We start from the raw sequence: 19,936 nt of genomic DNA, 5'->3' as shown, positions 1-19,936 counted from the left end.
GTCATGTAACCCCAGCTTTCAGAATGTTGTCATTATTTTACCATCATCCTCTTCTCTTGCATCAGGGCTGGGAACGAAAATGGGCTCAGATGGCCAGCTGTGGTCCTCTCTCCAGTGGAGCATTTCCTTTGTCTGGATGTTAAATTTCACAATCTAAATTATTACGGCCAGAAAAGAAAAATGTCAGTGACCCAGACAGTGGTTTATTCCAAAGGTGCAACACGAACAGGCTGCTGACATGGAGAACTAACGCTAAGAGTCAAGGAGCAACAAGGCATGTGTCATCACAAGAAGGAAACACCTGGAAAATTTTAAATATTGGAGTCACATTTAGTGGCTGCATAATCACACAATGTTCTTTCAATTTCATGTCATTAGATTACAGTTACACCTTTCATTTATGGGCTTTAAGTATTTTACAAATCCTAACAGATCATGAGAGAACCTTCATTATAAATAATGCACTCACTATACAGAGGAACATTTAAGTGACTTGGGCCAAATCACTGCGATTCTGTAGTAAAGCAGGAAACAGGATTTAAACCTTCCATTTTCTAATCCTGTGAATTATTTTCCTTTTATTGTGACCTCAATATTTCTCAAGGCCTTCTATTGTTAAGTAGGGTATATATGCCAGAACAAAGGCTATTAATAGTGATGTGTAAAGATTAAACCAACAGGGCAAGAATTCCGCACAGATACTGGTATTTACTGAAGGAACAGAGTACAGATTTTCATCTCCTTAATGGGTCAAATGCCTGACCAAACCAATCGCCAGTGGGGATGCATGGCATTTTCAGTTCAGTTCTATTAAGACCTTTTCTCTACCCATACAGATGCAGTTATATTCTTTTTCTTTTTGACCTTTAGTCAAAAGATATGTTTACACAAAAATTAAACTATTCAAATTACTGGAGGAAGAATTTGGAAGAATTCTCCCTTGTAACCAAGATGACAGCAATTTCGCTGACAGACTTTACCTAAGGTTTATACATGGTTGTTGTTGTGCCTGCACTCATTAAAGAGCAACTGATGTGGAAAAAAAAAAGTCTTCTAACAGCATTTTTTATTATATTTAAGTCAAGCAGGGATTATCTACACTGAAAATCACAAACTTGCAGATTTGTTTGAGCTACTGTCAGATGTGCTGCAATAAATTTTCTTACATCATGCAGAAATCCAGCTATATTTTGTAATCAGTTGTGGTAATTATATACAAGAACCAACAGTGAACTCAATTTGCGCTGCCTTATAGTCACAGAACAAGAATTATAAAGAGTTTGTCTGTACAATACTCTTATCTTCAACTATTAATACCTTTCATCTTGATCTATGTGTACTCTAGGCTGTCTCCTGAAAAGTTGGCATCATTTATACACAAACGAAACATTTGCTACCCTCTAATACCAAACTAGCTAGCAAAACATAAAGCTTTCTGAAATATTAGATACTGTTTTAATATTGTTAATTGATTAGATACTGTTGCAATAACTTATTTTTTTTAGTTAGGTTTCTTAAAGGGAAAAAATATTACAGAGGTATGTCTGTCTAGTACTTCTATTTCCTACTTACTCTCTCCTTGGTAGCTTTTGGCACATTACAGAAGTTCAGCCCACTTTCACAGAAAAGTGAGGGTCTCAGTAACTATTGTGTTCAAGAGACTTTGTGGAAATACAAAGGTGGATAAAGAAGCCTGAGTTTATTAATATTTATGAGGGAAATGGTACAGCACACACTCACCCTTACAGGAATTCAGGCATTTCATGTTTCTTAGCATGTGAATGACCCACCAATGGGAAAAGTTTTGGCAGAAACACATACACTATTGAATACTCGAGAATTCAATCTCAAGTCACACCTGTAAGAAAGCATTTGTTCTGCTGCCTATGGAACTACATGTTTTTAACAGCTGATAATAATGTTCTGGATTTTCAACTAGTAAAATTAAGACATACTGTTTCCATAGTTTGGCCCAGTGAGACTGTTTTAATCATACAAGTAAGCTACACATATGTCCAACTTCTCATCTCCTTGCTTTCAAGTGCTGAAGTTTATGAACATAGTACCCAACTATGTGTCATCGTTTAGAAGCTTTAACTTGAGGTTGAAAAAAAGAGTTAATTTTCTGGCCTCAGAACCACACACTTTGAATTTGTATGTATGAATGCAGATTAGGCAATATTTTGGGTCAAACTAGTAAAGCATGGTCTACTTATAACTGCTTAAATTTGATATGTGTTCTGTAAATACAAAGTTCCTGACTTTGTAAATGTTAATTATACCTGTACAGGAACTGGACTCCACTGGACTTCCGTTGCAAAGATGTACTTGTATTTTTTGCCATTATAGTCATAGTTGATGCGAGGCAGTTCTATCCCTGGATAAAATAAAGTTCCAGACTTAGGAACAAGTGAAGAAAAATAACTCAAATGTACATTTACATATGCCAGCCTTCAGGAAGTTTTGCACTTTGAAAAACCTTGACAGTATTTAAAACAGGTGTGGCATAGATTTTGTGTGTCTGAATTTCTAAAAAGCTGAAGATGGATATTAACACAAAATATTTAAGCCAGGGTTGTTTGTTAGTTCAAAAATTACAATTCTTCATTCTTAGGATTTCATTATACTGGAACTTATGAGGGTTCTTTTGGGTTTTTTTCTTTCTTCATAAATACATGAGATGCGAACATCAGATATAATTGGAGGTTATCATTCTATGAAATTAGTTTCACTGTAGATAAATATATACTCTTTACATATTCCTGTTATTATCCCATGAAAGAAGTTTAAAAATCTACTTTCAAAGGCAACCTTTATAAAATACAGTAGTAACTATTTATAACAGACCTATTCAACTAAAGTTACTCTTGTAGATTTGCAAGCCATATTAATAGCTGTAATATTATTATAAAACTGATGTAACTGCAGACATTTAAAGGATTTCACTCTTGATAAATATGTATCTGAGATGTTCAGGGTCATATATTACTGGATAGACCAAGAGCAGGGTAGTAAAGAGAAAGATATTGTCAATATCTACACTAAACATATTAATTAAAAGTTTTGTTTCTCTTCGCTTTATAAAGATCTTACATATATGAACAGCTATTAGGTATTATTAGAATGTACCTGTGTGTGTTAGAGAACATATTTGAGATTTGTAGAATGGATATGTCTCACCTTCACATAGTATTTCAGGTTGACAATAGATGCTGCCATCTTTCTCTTTTACAGCAGTTGCAGTAGAGGGAACTGTGACTAAATTAGAACCTACTTCAGCTTCCTGAAAGAGACATATGCTGAAAAAGTAATGTGTCTCTAAGAATATGCTTCTCATTTAGAGCTTTCATCAGGTTTGATATTAATACAGACGATTCTGGGATTAAACAAAGAATACAGCTTCAAGAATTTCCTTCTTATGGCGTTTATCTTATAACATTAGATTCTGACCTTTTCATTAGAAATCTTGTTATACTCAGAGGATTTTAATAGATCATAGAGTAATAATTTTGAATCACACCGAGCCTTTAAAAAAGTTTAGATAGACATGGCTATATCCCAGAAACACAACAAATGGATTACATAGTTTGTGAATTTAATTAATGAAGATGGGTTTCAAGGAATTAGGTATCGAATTCCCACTAAAAGTCACCAAGTTTAGGGGTTTTTTTGCACCTGCTGTAAATCAAGTGCAAAAATAGGTGTAATGCACCCTTGTTTTTAATATGCTATTGCTGAATTCTTAAGCTTGCAGAGTAGTTTGGATAGCTGGTGTGATCCAACACATCCTTTGTCATTGCTGCATAACTGTTTTTGAGGCATGACCAAAGCAGCAAGGTTCTAGGATGTAGAAAGAAAAAGTATTATCCATTCCAAATGTATCAGACAGAAACTTGCCCAAGTTGCTGGGCAGTATAAAATCTTCCCTGCAAACAATGATGTAAAATGATGTTTTAAATTAAACTGAAAGATAAATTCTTTCATCTTCCTGGTAAATCTCACACTTAAATGAAATATTCTGATTTTAATAAAACCATTGCAACAGTTGGGAGTATTTATGTATTATATACAGGCTTCCAGTAAAGGGAAGAAATAGATTGTTCAAAACCTCATGCATGCCCTTCCAGTCAACAACCAAGTTGATACATCTGCTCACATTTGATGGCATTTTACAAATAATCTCACTGGGAAGGAAATTACGTGTGCTCAATAGCCCTGTTCTCCCTGAAGAATGGTATCAGAACCTAGATCCAAGTAACTACGTCCAGCTGCTCATTGCCATTTCTCACAATACATACACAAACCAGAACTCCCGCACACTGGGTGAACATGTTATTTTTAAAGAATCAGAAATTTGCACATAAGGGCTGGCAACTAATAATTCACCTATTATTCACACTCATGTATTTTAAATTACTGATCAAAGAACAGATTAAAAAGCAATTTTCTTTTTACCTTGTCATACTGCAGAGGAACAACAAACCGTTTACAGGTTGGTATGGAGGTAAGTTTGCTCTTCTCTTCAAAGTTCTTACTCAGGTTTTTTAAATAGAACAGATCATATAAGCTATTGTCTGTATAGGCAATAATATCAAAAATAATGTGGCCATCCTCTTCATAAGCATTTACATGGTGAAAAAACACCATAGCATCAGTATAAAACTTGGTGGATACTTCTTTTTTAGTCTTCTTGTCTACAAAGTGAAACCAAGTCTGAAAGATAGGAAACATTATTTAAAACTGTTGATGATTAGCAAATAGTTATTTAGGAAACTGTTTTCTAATGATAGCCATCAACATTCTAACGTATTGTCTGTTTCTACTGAAGCATATTAAAAACTCAGGATTTGCTGCTAGGAGACAAGAGGTTCCAACCTGAACAACAGAAAATGCAGGAGTAAAATGAATGTGGAAGTGCTTTAAACTCATTTTACTGTTGCAAATTACTATTTGGACTAGGCTGAGGATTGAGGTTTTCTGGTAAAACCTGGAAAATCCCCTGCTCTATTTTTAAATTAAATAAATCTGCCTTAGTCCAGAGTTTCTGTGGTGCTTTGTGCTGGTGCCCTCTATCCCAGCATGCCCCACAGAGCCTGTGGAAATAAGGTTCTCAGAAAACAGGTTTTTTTCCTCAGTTGCTTTCCTCAGCGAAAGCCTCTCCTTTTGTTGGATGCAGACTTTTCCACCAATCTGGCTCTCCTATCTGATGCAATGGATCTAGAGCAGATCTCATCCACAATATACAGTGTTTTGTCTGGACCAGGAGCAACTGTATGTATCTGGGATGCTAGTATGGTTTTGAATTTCTCTTCAAGCACAGAGTATTTCTAACACCACCAAACTATCCTCTTTCTCAAGCACTTCAGCATCAGATATTTACTGGTGAAATTTCTGGAGATGGGATATGGTATTCAAAAAAATACAACTTCTAAAAAAAATGTGCAACATGGAAGTCAAGGCTTGAAGAAAGGTGAGGGATTACTGAAATTAATGAACCAGATAAAAACAGAACAGTGTGGAAGAGGTCACTGGCCTGGCTAACTCCATTGTTCAGCATTAGGAAAAATACCTTATCTTCCTTATGATAGGCAAGGCAGGAAGCCCAGTTCACACCTCGGATGTAAGCAGTTGCCATTTTGACAATATCCAGTTTGAATGGCTGCTCTACGAAGACAATGTAATTTTCTGTGATTCCAAAACTATGGTAGTAGCTTGGGTGGAGCAGAGAACGAGAAGGGATGGAGCATACCACTTCCAGATGTTTAAGACAAGATTTCTTCTTTTCTTTTTCTGAACATACATGATAAAAAAATAAAGTTATATTTATCATAAATTCCAATCCAATCTCATGCTTGGATTTCTCCCATGTATGAAGTACATATCTTACCTGCCACAGAAGGAGGAATCTTAAATAGAATGTATTTTGTCTTCCCTTTATCAACTATTGAAGTGCCCATGTTGAGAATATTTCCAGCACTGTCATAGTGTGGGTGAGAAGTTGCCACATTTACAGCTACATATTTGCTGTAGTCAACCTGGAAAATGATACAATATGAGATTTTAAAGATGTGTAAGAGAATTAAAACTGATCTCAGTTAACACCACAAATCCACCAGCTTTTTAGCACTGGCAGCCTTTTATTGGTACCCTGTTTTCAAAGGCCTTGAAGTTTAAACAATTAAGCCAAATTATTTATGTAGGTACTCAAATGATTTCCTAATTGAAGGCTAAAACAAGTTACAGAATCTGAACTACATTCACCTCTCCCTCACAGCCATGTAACACGGGAGGACTGGCTAAAGAAGTTACTCTGCAAATGCCCATTTCATACTGAAAGCAGTTTATTTAACAGGGGTTTGAGTCCAGCAATATTCTGGAGCAAAAAGATTTCTATTTGATTTAAAGTTTGGAAATTGTACTCAAACTATACTGCATACTAGAAAAACCTCATTGTGTATTTCAATATGTCAAGATTTCATTTTAATAATTAAGTACTATTTTGCATAAGGTACTTGAAAATTACTCATATAACTGATCCACTGAATTGTTAATTATATAAATTACTTGATAACTACAGATGCATAATAATGGAAATGACCCAAAATAATTATGTCATAAAGCATGATATATGGCATTCCTGCAACTTTGCTAGATTATGTACAAGTGAAATTGCTCAAAGCCCAGCTTTTCCCAAGCTACCTGGGATTTAATTTTGAACTCATGAGTTCTTAAAAGATGTTATCTTCACTATTTCACTTTATCATGATTTCAAAAGTAAGGGAATAGTAGAAGAAGAAAAACATTTTTCCTGTTTTGTGTCCTGCATACATTAAAGGATCCGTATGAGTCAGCCTGAAACTTTATTCATTAGCAGATGAGGAATCAGAATGACAGACAGTTGTTTATACCTTCTCTAATGTCTCCAGAGTCTGCGGATTAATTTTCCTGATGAAGTTAGTCTCACTGGTAGCATAAAAATCATCCCCAGTTTTCATAATGTTGATCAGGCAGTTGTCTGTGAACTCAGGAATGGTGTGAGACAAATACGAGAACGCCCTGCACAGAGGGAGATTTCCTATCAGTTCACTAGAGCTGCAGCAGCTGTAGTGTTTTACCCCGTGCAAAGCAGAAATCACCCGAGCAGTGTGGGCTGTGCACAGCAGCAGGGTCAGGGAGCTGGGTCTGTCTCTCCCCTGCTTTGCTCTCTTCTGGCAGTTTCTGCACCACCCCCCTGGAAAGGGTGGAAAAGCAGAGGAGATGGACTTCTTCAACACCCTTGGCCTGAGCAAGGGTTAAGGACACACAGAATCCCAGAATCATCTAGGTTGGAAAGGACCTTGAAGATCATCCAGTCCAGCCATTAACCTCACACTGACCGTTCTCAACTCCACCATATCCCTCAGCGCTGGGTCAACCTGACTCTTCAACCCCTCCAGGGATGGGGACTCCCCCCCTGCCCTGGGCAGCCCATTCTAACACCCAACAACCCCTTCTGTAAAGAAATACTTCCTAAGAGCCAGTCTAACCCTGCCCTGGCGCAGCTTGAGGCCATTACCTCTTGTCCTATCACTTGTTATGTGGTTCAAGAGACTCATCCCCATGCAACACATGCAACAGTTTTTGCATACGCAAATGGGCATCCAGGTCCAGTCCTGCTGTCAGCTGTAAAATATGCACTGGTTTATCAGGATGGGCTAATCACATGCTCTTCTGGGCATACCTTGGGAAAATTTGGCCTAACACTTCCTACCTAAAAGCTGGTAGGTTTTTCAGCATCTGCCTTCATAAAATAGATGGACTCATTTACTCCCTGATGGAATATTTTTGTTCCCGGTGTTATCCCGTATCACAATTATGATTTCAAAGAAGATCCAACTTCACATATGGGCTTGACAGTTTTCCTTATTAGTTTAGGATTTTATCATATTCTCTTGAAGCCAAGACAAAGTTGCTTATATCCCTTTTGAACTTAAAATACCAGCATTACCCTATTACTGCTGGAAGAGGGAAGAAAAGCATCTTATCTCAGGGTAACAACTGACAACTTATCAACTAGTTTATAATAGCTATCCATGAATATGCTTCTACCAAATAGCAAATTCAAGGTCATTAGAGGTAGTTCAGCCAGGAAGAAGAGATGGGTGAACTACTTGCATTTGTTAGGGAATTTCCATCACCAGTTTTACAACACAGGTGATAACATGATGGCTTACACCTTGCCTCTCACATACAGCCTATCATCCTTGTTAATGGTATGAAAGCAGCTATTGCAGTGATCCCAAGTGGTTCAGATTTTGAATATAAGATTAGTTCAGGCCTATGAGTATAGTCCTTCAAAGCACTGCACCTGATTCAAGGAACAACTGGAATTTTTCGTCACTTTTTTTTTTTGTAAAAATGGTCTTTAATCCAGAAGTTTTTCTGACTCTTTTTCAATCTTTGATGCTTTTCTTCTTGTTGTTGAATAAACTTTGCATAAATACCTTCCCCATCTCTTAATCTTTTCCTTTCTTGCTGCTTCTCCCCTTACAGAGTATCATTTTTTTAAAGTTCTGCAAAACACTTGAAAAAGAAAATACTTGTTTTTTCAAAATTACAACAAAATCTACTCACAATAGTGAATAAAACTGCCAATATTGCTGATAAAATTAATTTTAAATATTTGCCTTAGAATAACCCATAGAGAGTACAGTGCTGGTTATATCTCTTGGCCTTTCCAATATTTAGCAATTGTAAATTTACAAAACAAATTTTGTATTTGTAAATATGTGTCAAGGGTAAACAGAAAGACATCTGTGCTGTAGAGAGAAGTAGACAGAAGAATCTTGTTGGGAAAAGCATTGCTTACTTGGCAAATATGTTTTTGCATGGATCCGGATAAGCCATTGTTCCAAACTCAGACACCACAATTCTGTTTGCTTCTATATTGCAGTTGTATGTGTCGCTTCGGAGATACTTACTTCTGTAGTAAACTTCACCTGACAAAGGCCAAACAGGTTTCAATCACATTTCATACTGAGTTCTTGAAAAAAATTAGTATAAGTAAAGTCAGAGAAAGAGTTTCTCAAGCAGATGTCTTCTAGCTAAGAAAAGTTAGCAATGAAACCAACAATGTTCCTAAATCCCTGTTTTGGAAGGCTTTTTCAGCTCTCTGAGGAACCCAGGACTGTTCCTGTGGCTGCTGAGATTAGAAACAATTTCCTTGACACAGTTGGACAATACTGGGGGACTGGGGAGAGGAAAGGAGGGATTTGGATAAACTATTCCTGTAAACCAAAACAATCTGTGTAAAAATGATTAATTACACATCAGTGTGTGGGTGGTGATAAATCTCCTATATTGGCAAAATTTAGTTATGAGAGAATAACAAATTGCTTGAAGGAATCAATGCCGATCCTAAACAATTTAGTGGACCACTATACTTGAACTAACTGAGCTCAGTTTGCTTTAGGTAAGCAAAATATACTGGCCATTCAATAAACACTGGTCATTTCTTTATAGGTTATTTTGTTAAGGACATAGAGCTGGACATCCTGCAGTGGCATTAAATGCCTCTAATCACAGAAACAGAAACTAAAAACTTAAACACAGAGTAAAGTTGACTTAGCGCTTAGGGATATGCTGTAGTTGGGAACTGTCAGTGTTAGGTCAATGGTTGGACTGGATGATCTTCAAGGTCTTTTCCAACCTAGACGATTCTGTGTAAAAAGTAAACACTAGGAATGGCGGGTGACAGGAGTAAAACCCAGTTCTTTTACAGATATATACATTTTGCAGCAAGAATCTAGGTGTAAAACATCCTGCCTCACACTGTAAACAGCTGAATGGATAAAAAACACTTTAACTGAAAACAAAAAATGAAATTGATTTGGATAGAGGATCTGCCTGTTTTCCCTCCATAAGGATGACAAGTAGGAGGACTGCTTGTAGGGGTGTCAAGTGTACATAAGCTTGATATTTGAAGTGACACAGTGGCCTAGTTTCTGTTCTGACAGGTGTTATAGCTACAACCAAATCCCAAATGGGGAATGCTAGTCTTCCCTGAAACTAGGTTGTTCATCCACAACAGAAAAACCTCTGGATATTACAGTATTTTTGGTTGATCCAGATCAAAAGAATAGAGGCTTTCTTGCTCTGGGTGGAAGGCAAAGGCCGCCCTGCAGTGACCTGCTCAGAACTGGTCGCAGACCGTCCTGCAGTGCAGACAATATTGAACTCTGGCACTCCAGAAAAAAAGACAACACAATCTATCCCTGATAACAGCCCTGCAGGGACACTTGCTGCTGCTGTGGCGAGCGAGGTGTGAGTGTTATGTTTGGAGAGACTTTCCCCAAAGCGGTTACCACCTCACCACACATGCCACTCTGCAGACTGAAACCTGCAACATTCTAACACGAATCAAACTCAAAACAGAATTAGCAACATAAGGCACCAAGATTTGGGTTGTTGAGCTTTTTTTAATCTGATTTGCAACAACTTACCATTTTTAAATGTAAAGCTATGCAGCAGAGCCAAGCCATCAAACCAGTGGTTATACTTAGTGTCCCCTATTGTGTGCATTCCTGGGCCATTTCGGAGAAGTATCCCTTGCAACCAAGGGGGCAACTGACCTATAAACAAAAAGGAGATTTCAGTATCCATTCATTTAGGTGAGGGGAATGTTACAGGACAATTTTCCTAAGGGCATAGGCTTTGTATAGGCAGACAGATTATGGGTGCGTCAAGATTTGTAATAGCCTATAATTATGTTGGGGTTTTAACTAAAATATGATCTGCTCAAAAATGGGGCACTAGTATTATTTACATCAATATTGCTATATGAGATTACTATAAGAAGATGAGATTGCTGGAAAGTGATTTATTAAATATCAGGAAGTAAATAAAGCTGGACATTTCTTTCCTACACTCAAATCTTAAACTGATACATTTAAATGCTTGTACTCACGCCAGGAAAAGCTAGAGCTTATCAGAAACAAACATATTTTATAGGTCATATGACTTGCATTGGCCTTCAGTACATCAATTTAAACTTCAGGCTAAATGAATTCCAGTAAAAGTTTCATTAATTAAATTACACAGCACAATGTAGTGTCATTTTGGGAGTGCTTTTGTGACAGTAGTCATAATGTTGATGTTTTGAACACAAATAAAAGGTAGGAATATTATACTGAAAATATGTAAGTACTGTTGAGGTTTCGGTAAGAAATGTTCCTCACCAAATCCCCGAAAGAAATACATTACCTAGCATTTGACACACAGAATAACAACAATTAAAGAAAGTCATTAGGGTTAAAGAGCTGAACAAAAGCATATCAGATATTAAATTAAAAGCTTCACTTGCTTCTTTGTGCATATGCCTCCTGAGGGAACATTTAAGATCACATACTACTTTTCCACACAATTCCTGCACTGAACATTGTCTCTGCATAAAAAGCTATTCAGAACTTTTAATTCTCCCCATCATTTAGTTTGTGACCCTATGTTGAATACATTGACACACTTTCTTATTAATACTCCCTTTACCACAAATAGAAATGTCCTGTGGAAATATTCAATTTTGTCAAAGCTGATGCAGTTGCAGAGAGGTAACAATTGTTTTGCTGTAAGACTTCTTGAGATCCTAAAGGGACTGTGGCCACTTTCTAAGAGAATATTTCCTGAATTTTGACCTTTAGGTAAGGCAAACAAGGACATCTGCCACTTCTTCAAAGAAATTACATTAAGGACATAAGGAAAAGCCATCCAAATGCAAAGGAAGGGTATGGAGTAAATGCCGGCTTTATCTAAAATATATTTTCAGTCAGGCTTACCAGCTAATATTGTATGTCACAATACTCACACAACTTCATTAGGGTTACAGTTCTGGAATACATAGGAAGATAAAAAATTGTTGACACAATGGATGGACTTTCATTATTATTATTATTTTTACTACATTCTATAAAAGCCTTGAAAACCAAAACTTACTTGCCTTTCTAATACAAGAAGTTCCAATGCAATAATTATAGTACTTTTTTGTCTAAGATGAACAAGTTTTAACCTTTAATACAGATAATTGCACAAAACTTGAGTATCTAAAAATAGTTGGTGAGAAGACAGTGAGGAAATCATAAGTTAGCAAAATAAAATAACCCTTCAGAGAGAATAGGATTATGATCTTAAGAAAGTATACATTCAAAATAGAAACATAATTTTTGTTTGGCTGACTACTGAACATTAATAACTGAACAAGTTTAGTCTGCTTATATACCTCAAATACAAGTGTTTCTCTTCTTGTCACTTCCCTTTCTACAGTTTTCTGTTATGTGGCAACAGAAGATTGTAGGCTCTGCTATTTCTCCAATACTATGGGCAACTGCAGGGTAGTGAGTGTAGTCTTCTGTGTCCCTACCCTCCTACCAATGCCATTTATGATTGTAAATCTGTGCCATGAGCATGGGCTGCAACCAGCCTTTTGCTAACACTGAGTTGGGGCTGACTGCAGGGGGTCTTGCTGCAACCAGCCCTTCTTTCCCTGCAGTGAAAATGTAGTACTTCTGCTGCATATGAGATCTTGTGGGATTCTGATCCAGTAAAAACTATCTTCTGCTTTAGGTCCCGTCATTCAAGAAAAGCAGATATTTCTGCAATTCAATGAACATCTTGCAGTTCCTAGGGCTAAAAATTTTTTTCTCTATCTCAGAATAATGATGCTCAAAAAGTTCCAGGACAGGCCAAGGAAATAATTTCACTGGAACAGATAAATAGGAATAAAAGGGGATCTTCTTTTTAAGGCACTGTGGACTTGATGCAGCTTCTGAAACTTCTGGTGTACTTCAGTGTAATTTCTGGCATAATTCCAGTATGAAAAGCATGGAACAAAGGGTCATCTAGTGAGGTTTTCAGACGAAAATTCATCTTAGTAGGAATTAAGAATTTCTGTAAATCACACGGGGTACCAATCAGCATCCTAAAGAGCTTAAATAGCTTTTAAAATCTGGACCTTGTATCTTTTTTGCTTCAGAATTTTATCTGAAGTGGAAATAATGATACTTTTCTGTACCACATGAGGACACAAAAGTGACACAGTAAAATCTCCAAATATTTGGATGCTTATTAGCTATCATAACAATAGAGTTTCATACAATCACATGGCTGTACGGTGTTTAGGAGAGCGTGGGTTAAATTACAGTTGACGTTAGAATTATGGGGTCATATGTACAGTGTGCATATTGAGTAACAAGGAGCCAAAATACTGGCAGAGCTCAGGGCTAGCAAAATATTTAAAGACGTCAAAGTTCTCTTTAGTCTTCATAATTAGTAAATACTGAATCATCATTGCCAATGAAGGAATATTTTGTATACATAATTTTATGTACTGAAATATGCAGTCTTTGTTCAAATAAGCCATTCCATAATACAGATCAGGTATGATACATGGTTTGTTTTCAAACAACTTCAAATGTTTCGATAATAAGTTTTTATCTTGAGAAAAAAAAATAAATTGAAAGGCATAAAACCACTGCAAATTGTAACAAAATACTTTGTCTGACTTGAAACAAAATATTTTCCAATTCCAAGCCACCAAACTGAAGAACAACAACAACAAAGCCCTGCAAGTTTTAATTGTTGTCTTTTTAAGTGTTGTACTTGGGAAGTGACTTTAAAATTGGTATTAAACACCAATCATTTCTTCGACTAAATATTACAAACAATGCAGTATATATTTACTAAGGAGGGGACCTCAGCAACAAATCTCTCCTATAGCTGTGGCAAAATTCTGTTCTGTAAAGTAAAAAAAGACATAAAAATAATAGATTGATCAAGTGTTCACCCCTAGAGAGCCACTTTAATCTATCTCGCTGAAGGATACCCTGCAGTTTTTACTGGATTAACTTCTGAACCCCTTTTTTAATAGTACATGGTGGCATTCATTCCTGCTGCTTTTCTACTTAGAAATACTATTGTTGAAGAGTCCCAATTTTAGTGCCTCTCTCCAGGAGAGTGCCTCTGCAAGGAAGAGTGTGAGCAGGCAGAGGGAGGGTAGGGAAGGGTTACAGAGAGGAGAAACCGAAAGCCCGAGCAGAGCCGTGGGGGAGGGGGAGGTCACCAGACTAAATCCCGAGATTTCGCCCCTCACCACCAATTTCAGTGAATCCTGTTCAAACAGACCTTTCGGAAAAGTATACAAAAATGCCCACAAAGTGAGAAAAAAACCACAATCGGAGCACAAATATTATCTGAGATCAGTCCTTTAAACAAAGTTCACTTCTCGCTTTCTCAGTTTCCCTTTTCAGTGTTGTTTTGGGTGAATAAGTGTTTCAGTTTTCATTTGAAAACAGCAAAGCAACCACATGTATTAGAAGAGATTTTCTTTCACTTACCTTGCACCTCAGCTTTTATGGGTTCTGGATGTTCTTCTTTATTTCTACCAAATATTGTATCCATCTCTCATATAATAAACAGGTTTTGTGTCCTCTACCCAGCTGCTCCTGCAGCTGTAGTTGTCCCCTCCTGTCTGGGCTAAGAACAGCTCTTTCCTGTGACATATAAAGATAAGGTCAAAGTGCAATACGAGCTAGTGGTTTATAGATCGACAATTTATAATAGCTGATCTTTAATCCCTAGCACATTCTCATTAAAATTAACTCTTTCACTGATTCAAAGGAGAAATAAGAAAAACATAACTCACCTGTTTGTTCCTTATAAACTTATCTGAAGCACCCAGGCACACCCAGGAGTCAGGTAGAATGACTCTGAAACATCACCTTCAGCATTTCGGATAAAATTTTAGACACTGTGTAGGGCTGCTTGCCGCATTTGACAAGTAGGGAGAGAAAAAGAACAGAAATCTCTACCCAGTGTTCTGAATTTGGCTCTTTGGGAGTGACAAACATTTCAGAGCAGGGTGTCATCTTTTTCTTTCCATTCTGTGAAATTTAAACAGGGCTATTCTATTAATTAACAAAATATCATCACTGAACAGTCATGTTCTGTATTTCTTTATATACAAGCTGTTCCAGAGTGAACTGAGGGGCACATCTTTGAATTAAACATCTTTTCACAAATAATCACTATAACATATTCTCCCATATGTGACCTGAATCCACTCTGTGAAAGTATGGCAGGAATCATTAAAAATACGGGGGATTTTTATCCTGACACTTGTTTCTAGATAAGGTACTTAACTGAGTTCAATGTTGTTAATTTCAAAATCCTCTGGGAAAAGAATTATTTCAATATAAAGCATGTGATCACAGAGCAAATCATAGGCCCCATTGAACATGAAGGATAAAAAGATTCTTTGCACAATTATATATTATGCAATTTCCTATGAGGTTACCCTAAAATCCGATTTTTTCAGCTAAATCACTGTTGTTCCCCAAGTGTTTTAACATCACTTCTTAAGGCTGACTGATCTTTTCTAAATATACATATTTATTTTATTTAAAAAACAATTTGTGCTGCAGACTGCTCTGACACACTTGTTATACGTTGCTCCTCTCTTCCTAACCCATTTTCTGTTTGATGGCCTAGCTTCACTTTGGGAGATCATCAAGAGATGTCTTTGTCTCTGTTTGGAAAGCACTGACAGAGGCAGGTGATAACAGATTAAAAAAGAAAATATAAGGTCTTTGTTGGAATTAGTAGTATTAATAAACAGCAGGATTGAACCAGAAGGCTGTAGGAGGCGAAGGGTATCCAAGTCCACATACATACACATATGCAGATATATATATATACATAAACATACATACACTATATGTGCATGTATATGTGCGTATATGTGAGAGAGAGTGTGTGTGTGTGTATTGAGATGTAAACTTACTTGTATACACAAAGCCAAGTAAAGGATTTTTCAGCAGTGTTAGAGACTGAAAGGGATCTGGCAAAAAAGCAAAGCTGTCTATTTCCACTAAGCCATGGGGACATTTTCTCTGTCCATGATGTTCTGCTGTGCTTTAATAAGTTCTCTTCAGTGTATCCTCATCCATTTACATGGCCACAGCTCTTACTGCTGCAGTTTTAATTATCTGACCTGTGAGTGGTCTAACCTGTAGCAGTACTAAGAAGATCCCCATAGAGCAAGCAAGCAAATAAAAAAGATCAAATCAATTTGCCCTTCTCCACCATGACTGTTCATGTAGTTTAAGGTTCAGCCAAGATGAGGTAATTGGAAACCTTGTTAAAAGTTATTTGAATGGAAGAACAAGGAGCTGCAGATATCCAACAGTTTTTGAAATCAACCTGGATGTGTTTTGGTAGCTAATTTCAGGTGTCTGTGCCTGAAAGTTCTGTCCCATATTTTGCACAACTTAAATAAGGTGGCCTTGCAAAGTTCATTTTTCCTGCTTGTCAGTGAAAAGTACTTCATTTGCCAGTAAAACACCTTTTTTGGTTTTGTTTTCATCATGATAATGACAGTTAAACAGTTTAGTAAGGTATGGAGAGATTAATTTTCTTGCTAACTGTGTAATTTTCCCCTTTTTACACTGAAATATCAAAGTATTGATTTACAATTATAATATGTAATTATCAGCAGAAGTAGATGTGTCGTAGGTGACTTTTCTAATTTTATTATTTCACAATGTTTCTTCTCCCTTTGTAAAACCACGTGTTTGATGGGAGAGAATGGAGAAGGCTATAGAACTCTGTGTGGTAGAGAAGATAGATAGAAGATATTGAAATATAAGTACTTAATTTACTTTTATCTCGACCTTTCTCTTATAAAATTCAAGTTCTAATTAAAGCCTATTAACAAAGGTCACATTACCTGAATGTGACTTTAAACTGTGCTAAGAACTTTCAACTACCAACTGTTATCTATTATTACCTAATAAAGACTCCAATAGTAAAACTGATATGAACTGATATGTCGTTCTTGCTGAAATCACACTGACTGCGATCTCACTGTGCCAGAGATATAAGCTCTTATCTTTGTTAAATACTGTCTTATTGACTTGTTCTCATTTAAAAAAATTACCATCAGCACTACCTAGGAATACTTGCACTGTCCAATTGCAAACACAAACTACTAATATAGTTTGTTCAAACTTAAACAATAGTTTCCATACATGATTCTGATCAGGTTTTGTTTGGATCAAAACAGTTTTGATTGAATACTGTTCTGATCAGTATTGTTTGGATCAAAATAACTGTGTTTGTGAAATTTTAATTTTCTTGATGAGATTTTAATTTTTTGTGAGATTTTTGTGAGATTTCATTATTTTTGTGATAAACAAAAATACTATTTTCTTCTATAAAGTCCTATTTTTAAAATGTATGACCAGAAATACTGATTTGTTCATTTAAATAAAAATATAATGTAGCTTAGTATTAAAACTCTTCAAGTGCTGAGGCACAGAACTGCCAGCCTACCCATAGTAGTATCCAACCAGACCAAGCCTGATCATAATGCCCAAGCATTTGAACATAGACATTTGAACAACAGCCACAGTACCCACACCTCCTCACCATAAGACTTTTATAACCTTATTTGCACCTTTCAACATCTGAAGACTATTTACATGTTTTAATATTTAATATGTTATACAGTTCAGTAATGTGTTTTCAAGTGGGCAGAATGACAACATGAAGGTTGGCATTCACTTCCATGACTGAAGGTGTTGCAGACATTTACAGTGGCAGAAGTTAATGCTGCTACACATTGTCCTACCTTTTAGCCTACTGTACATCTTTGGGAGAACATAAAAACTAAAAAGAACTGTTGTCTGGTTTCAGACAGGTGACATATCAGTGTAGAGTGCTTAACACAAAAGCAGTATTCCTGAACAGAGAGACTGCTGGACCTCCAGTATTCTCGTTATGGGGACTGTGAAGCTGATCTCTTTTGTAAGGTGTTGGGTATCTACTGATGAGAGGCATTATTAATGAAAACAACTTGTAATACAGCTTTTTTCTTTCTGCTTTCATGTCCTGTAAGCTCAGAAGTAGCTTATAACAAGCAGAAGAAAAATGTGTAACAAAATGAAATAAAACAAACAAGAGGTGGAAGCTAGACCGCCTTAGAAATCTGTCCAGTCTTACACTTATGGGAATCTGGAGTGACCGCAGAGACACCAGTGGAGTTGTGATGGCTGTAGATTCAGATCCAAGCAATTTTTTTTTTTTTTTTCTGTCTGTGTATGCTAGGAAAAGTTCAGTCCATTTGTATCTACCAGTTAATGTTTTACCCAAAGAGGGTACCTTTAATCCTTAGAACAGTTTGCTTATTAAGATAGTAAGTTAATGGCGCATCTAAATTGTGTCACTTAGTCATGATCACAAGAGCACATGAGGTGTCAGCAGATAGTTCTGCTACTTTCTGTGTGAATTCAAAGCTGACCCTAACCATCAATAACCCTAGCTCAATTAATGTTTGTACAGGGCACACATCCTTTTCTTTCCGACAGTCAAAGTTCTGCTGTGGAAGGCAATAAAACATAGGAACTAGCTGGGAAAGAGGGAGCTATTGAGGCATCAGCTGTATGGCAGGCAAAGAAAGTTAAGCTACAAGCTCAAAGACAACACTGTAGGTGCTTCCGAAGGGACAGTTCCTAGGAGAAGATCCTCAGCGACTTATCCAGGCAACATTTGTGCCAGAAGGTAACCATACACATCCTATAAACAGAAATTATGTCCAACCCAGCAACTCCTGAATGTAGTTCTACTTATCTTTATCCTGACCCCATCATGCCAGACATGAATGCCTAATTTAATTATTGCACCCTGTAAAGATAAGAATTGTTTCCCTGTTTTTCTAAACAAGATAACATCAAACTTGCAACTTGGCAGTGCTCACTGGTAAGTTCACTGTATTGCCACATGCAAAATTAGGCAGTGGAGCAACAACAAAAACAAACCCTTTGCAGTCAGCAAATGACTGGGTGTCACTATCAGGACAAGCAGCCCAGGAGAGCAGCAAGGAAGAAAGAGTGATTGTGATCCACCTTCTTAAACTAATTGGCAGATGGGCTTTTTTAAAGCCAGCTGGAGAGACGGAAGATGTAGGTATACCTAGGGGCTTTTCTCCATCCCTTTCGGATAGTCTGCTCAGTAGTCAGTAGTTCCTACCTATTTGGGTAATATTGAAACAGATCTTTTCAAGAGGCAGTTCTGCACACTGCAGGAGTGTACCTGACACACTAAAATGGACCACTCATAATCTTGTCTCAGGTTAATGATACCTGAAAATAATCTTTTTGCTACCTCAGACACAAAATAATATAAATCAATTTTCCATTTATATGATTATTCAAATCATAGAACAGAGATATATTTCTATTCCTGATAAAATCTATACATTACATTCAGTAACATTCAGGAATGTAAAGATGGTAATATCCTCTTACAGAGAGTAAATTTACTTGCTCTTCCTCAAGGCAAATGAACAACAGCCAAAATGAACAGGGATGTGATTTATTCCTTCCCACTGGCAGCTCTTCACTTCCTTAACTCTTCAAATCTAGTACTTTCTGGCCTCTATGAAGGATTCTGCTGTGCTGCAATGCCCTTTTGAATCACAGGATGTTCTTAGGATGTCATGATGCAGCTGTAATCTGCACTAGGGTACAAATCAGGACCACCCTGAAGTCAGTGGCAGCGCTGTACCTCTCCTCCTTGTTAGTGCACCCAGCTCTCCAATAGCCCAGTGAAACTCTGGAACTGATTTTTCTCAGGTCTGAGACATGAAAGTTCAGGAATAGAAAAGTCTTATGAATGACCTGTGTTCTCCTAATAGCAGCAGTTGGTCATGAAGAAATTTGCAGTTGGATTCAGGGTGCCCTGAACTATAGAGCTATTGATTACACTGAACAAGAATTCAGGCTTGTATTTTTCAAAATTGCAATCCAGTGCTGGTGCCTAATTTTGGGCATGAAAGGCTGATTTGCAAAGGTGTTAAGGCAAGCCTACCATACCTACATATATTAGATAAGCATTGTGTGCTCATCTCCTG

General features: G+C 36.9%; 1 protein-coding gene across 4 annotated transcripts in view; it reads right to left on the bottom strand.

Moving 5' to 3' along the window:
• The window catches only part of BCO1 (beta-carotene oxygenase 1), a 68,598-nt gene that overhangs the window by 4,557 nt on the left and 44,105 nt on the right, over positions 1-19,936 (bottom strand). For 2 of the 4 annotated variants that reach the window (XM_074881284.1, XM_074881283.1), the window contains exons 2-11: positions 14,364-14,519; positions 10,482-10,610; positions 8,849-8,978; positions 6,909-7,056; positions 5,888-6,035; positions 5,570-5,790; positions 4,456-4,713; positions 3,181-3,283; positions 2,283-2,377; positions 42-153 (exon numbers count right to left, since the gene is read on the bottom strand). In XM_074881284.1, coding sequence (XP_074737385.1) covers positions 42-153; positions 2,283-2,377; positions 3,181-3,283; positions 4,456-4,713; positions 5,570-5,790; positions 5,888-6,035; positions 6,909-7,056; positions 8,849-8,978; positions 10,482-10,610; positions 14,364-14,427 — 1,408 coding nt within the window. In that variant the 5' untranslated portion in view covers positions 14,428-14,519. Of the gene's footprint in view, positions 1-41; positions 154-2,282; positions 2,378-3,180; positions 3,284-4,455; positions 4,714-5,569; positions 5,791-5,887; positions 6,036-6,908; positions 7,057-8,848; positions 8,979-10,481; positions 10,611-11,810; positions 11,863-14,363; positions 14,520-19,936 lie in introns of those variants that run through there. The other 2 variants (XM_074881286.1, XM_074881285.1) reach the window with 2 other exon arrangements.

The sequence above is a fragment of the Strix uralensis genome, chromosome 12, assembly GCF_047716275.1.
Source record: "Strix uralensis isolate ZFMK-TIS-50842 chromosome 12, bStrUra1, whole genome shotgun sequence".
Lineage (NCBI taxonomy): Eukaryota > Metazoa > Chordata > Aves > Strigiformes > Strigidae > Strix > Strix uralensis.
This window is presented reverse-complemented; position numbering and strand designations above follow the sequence as displayed.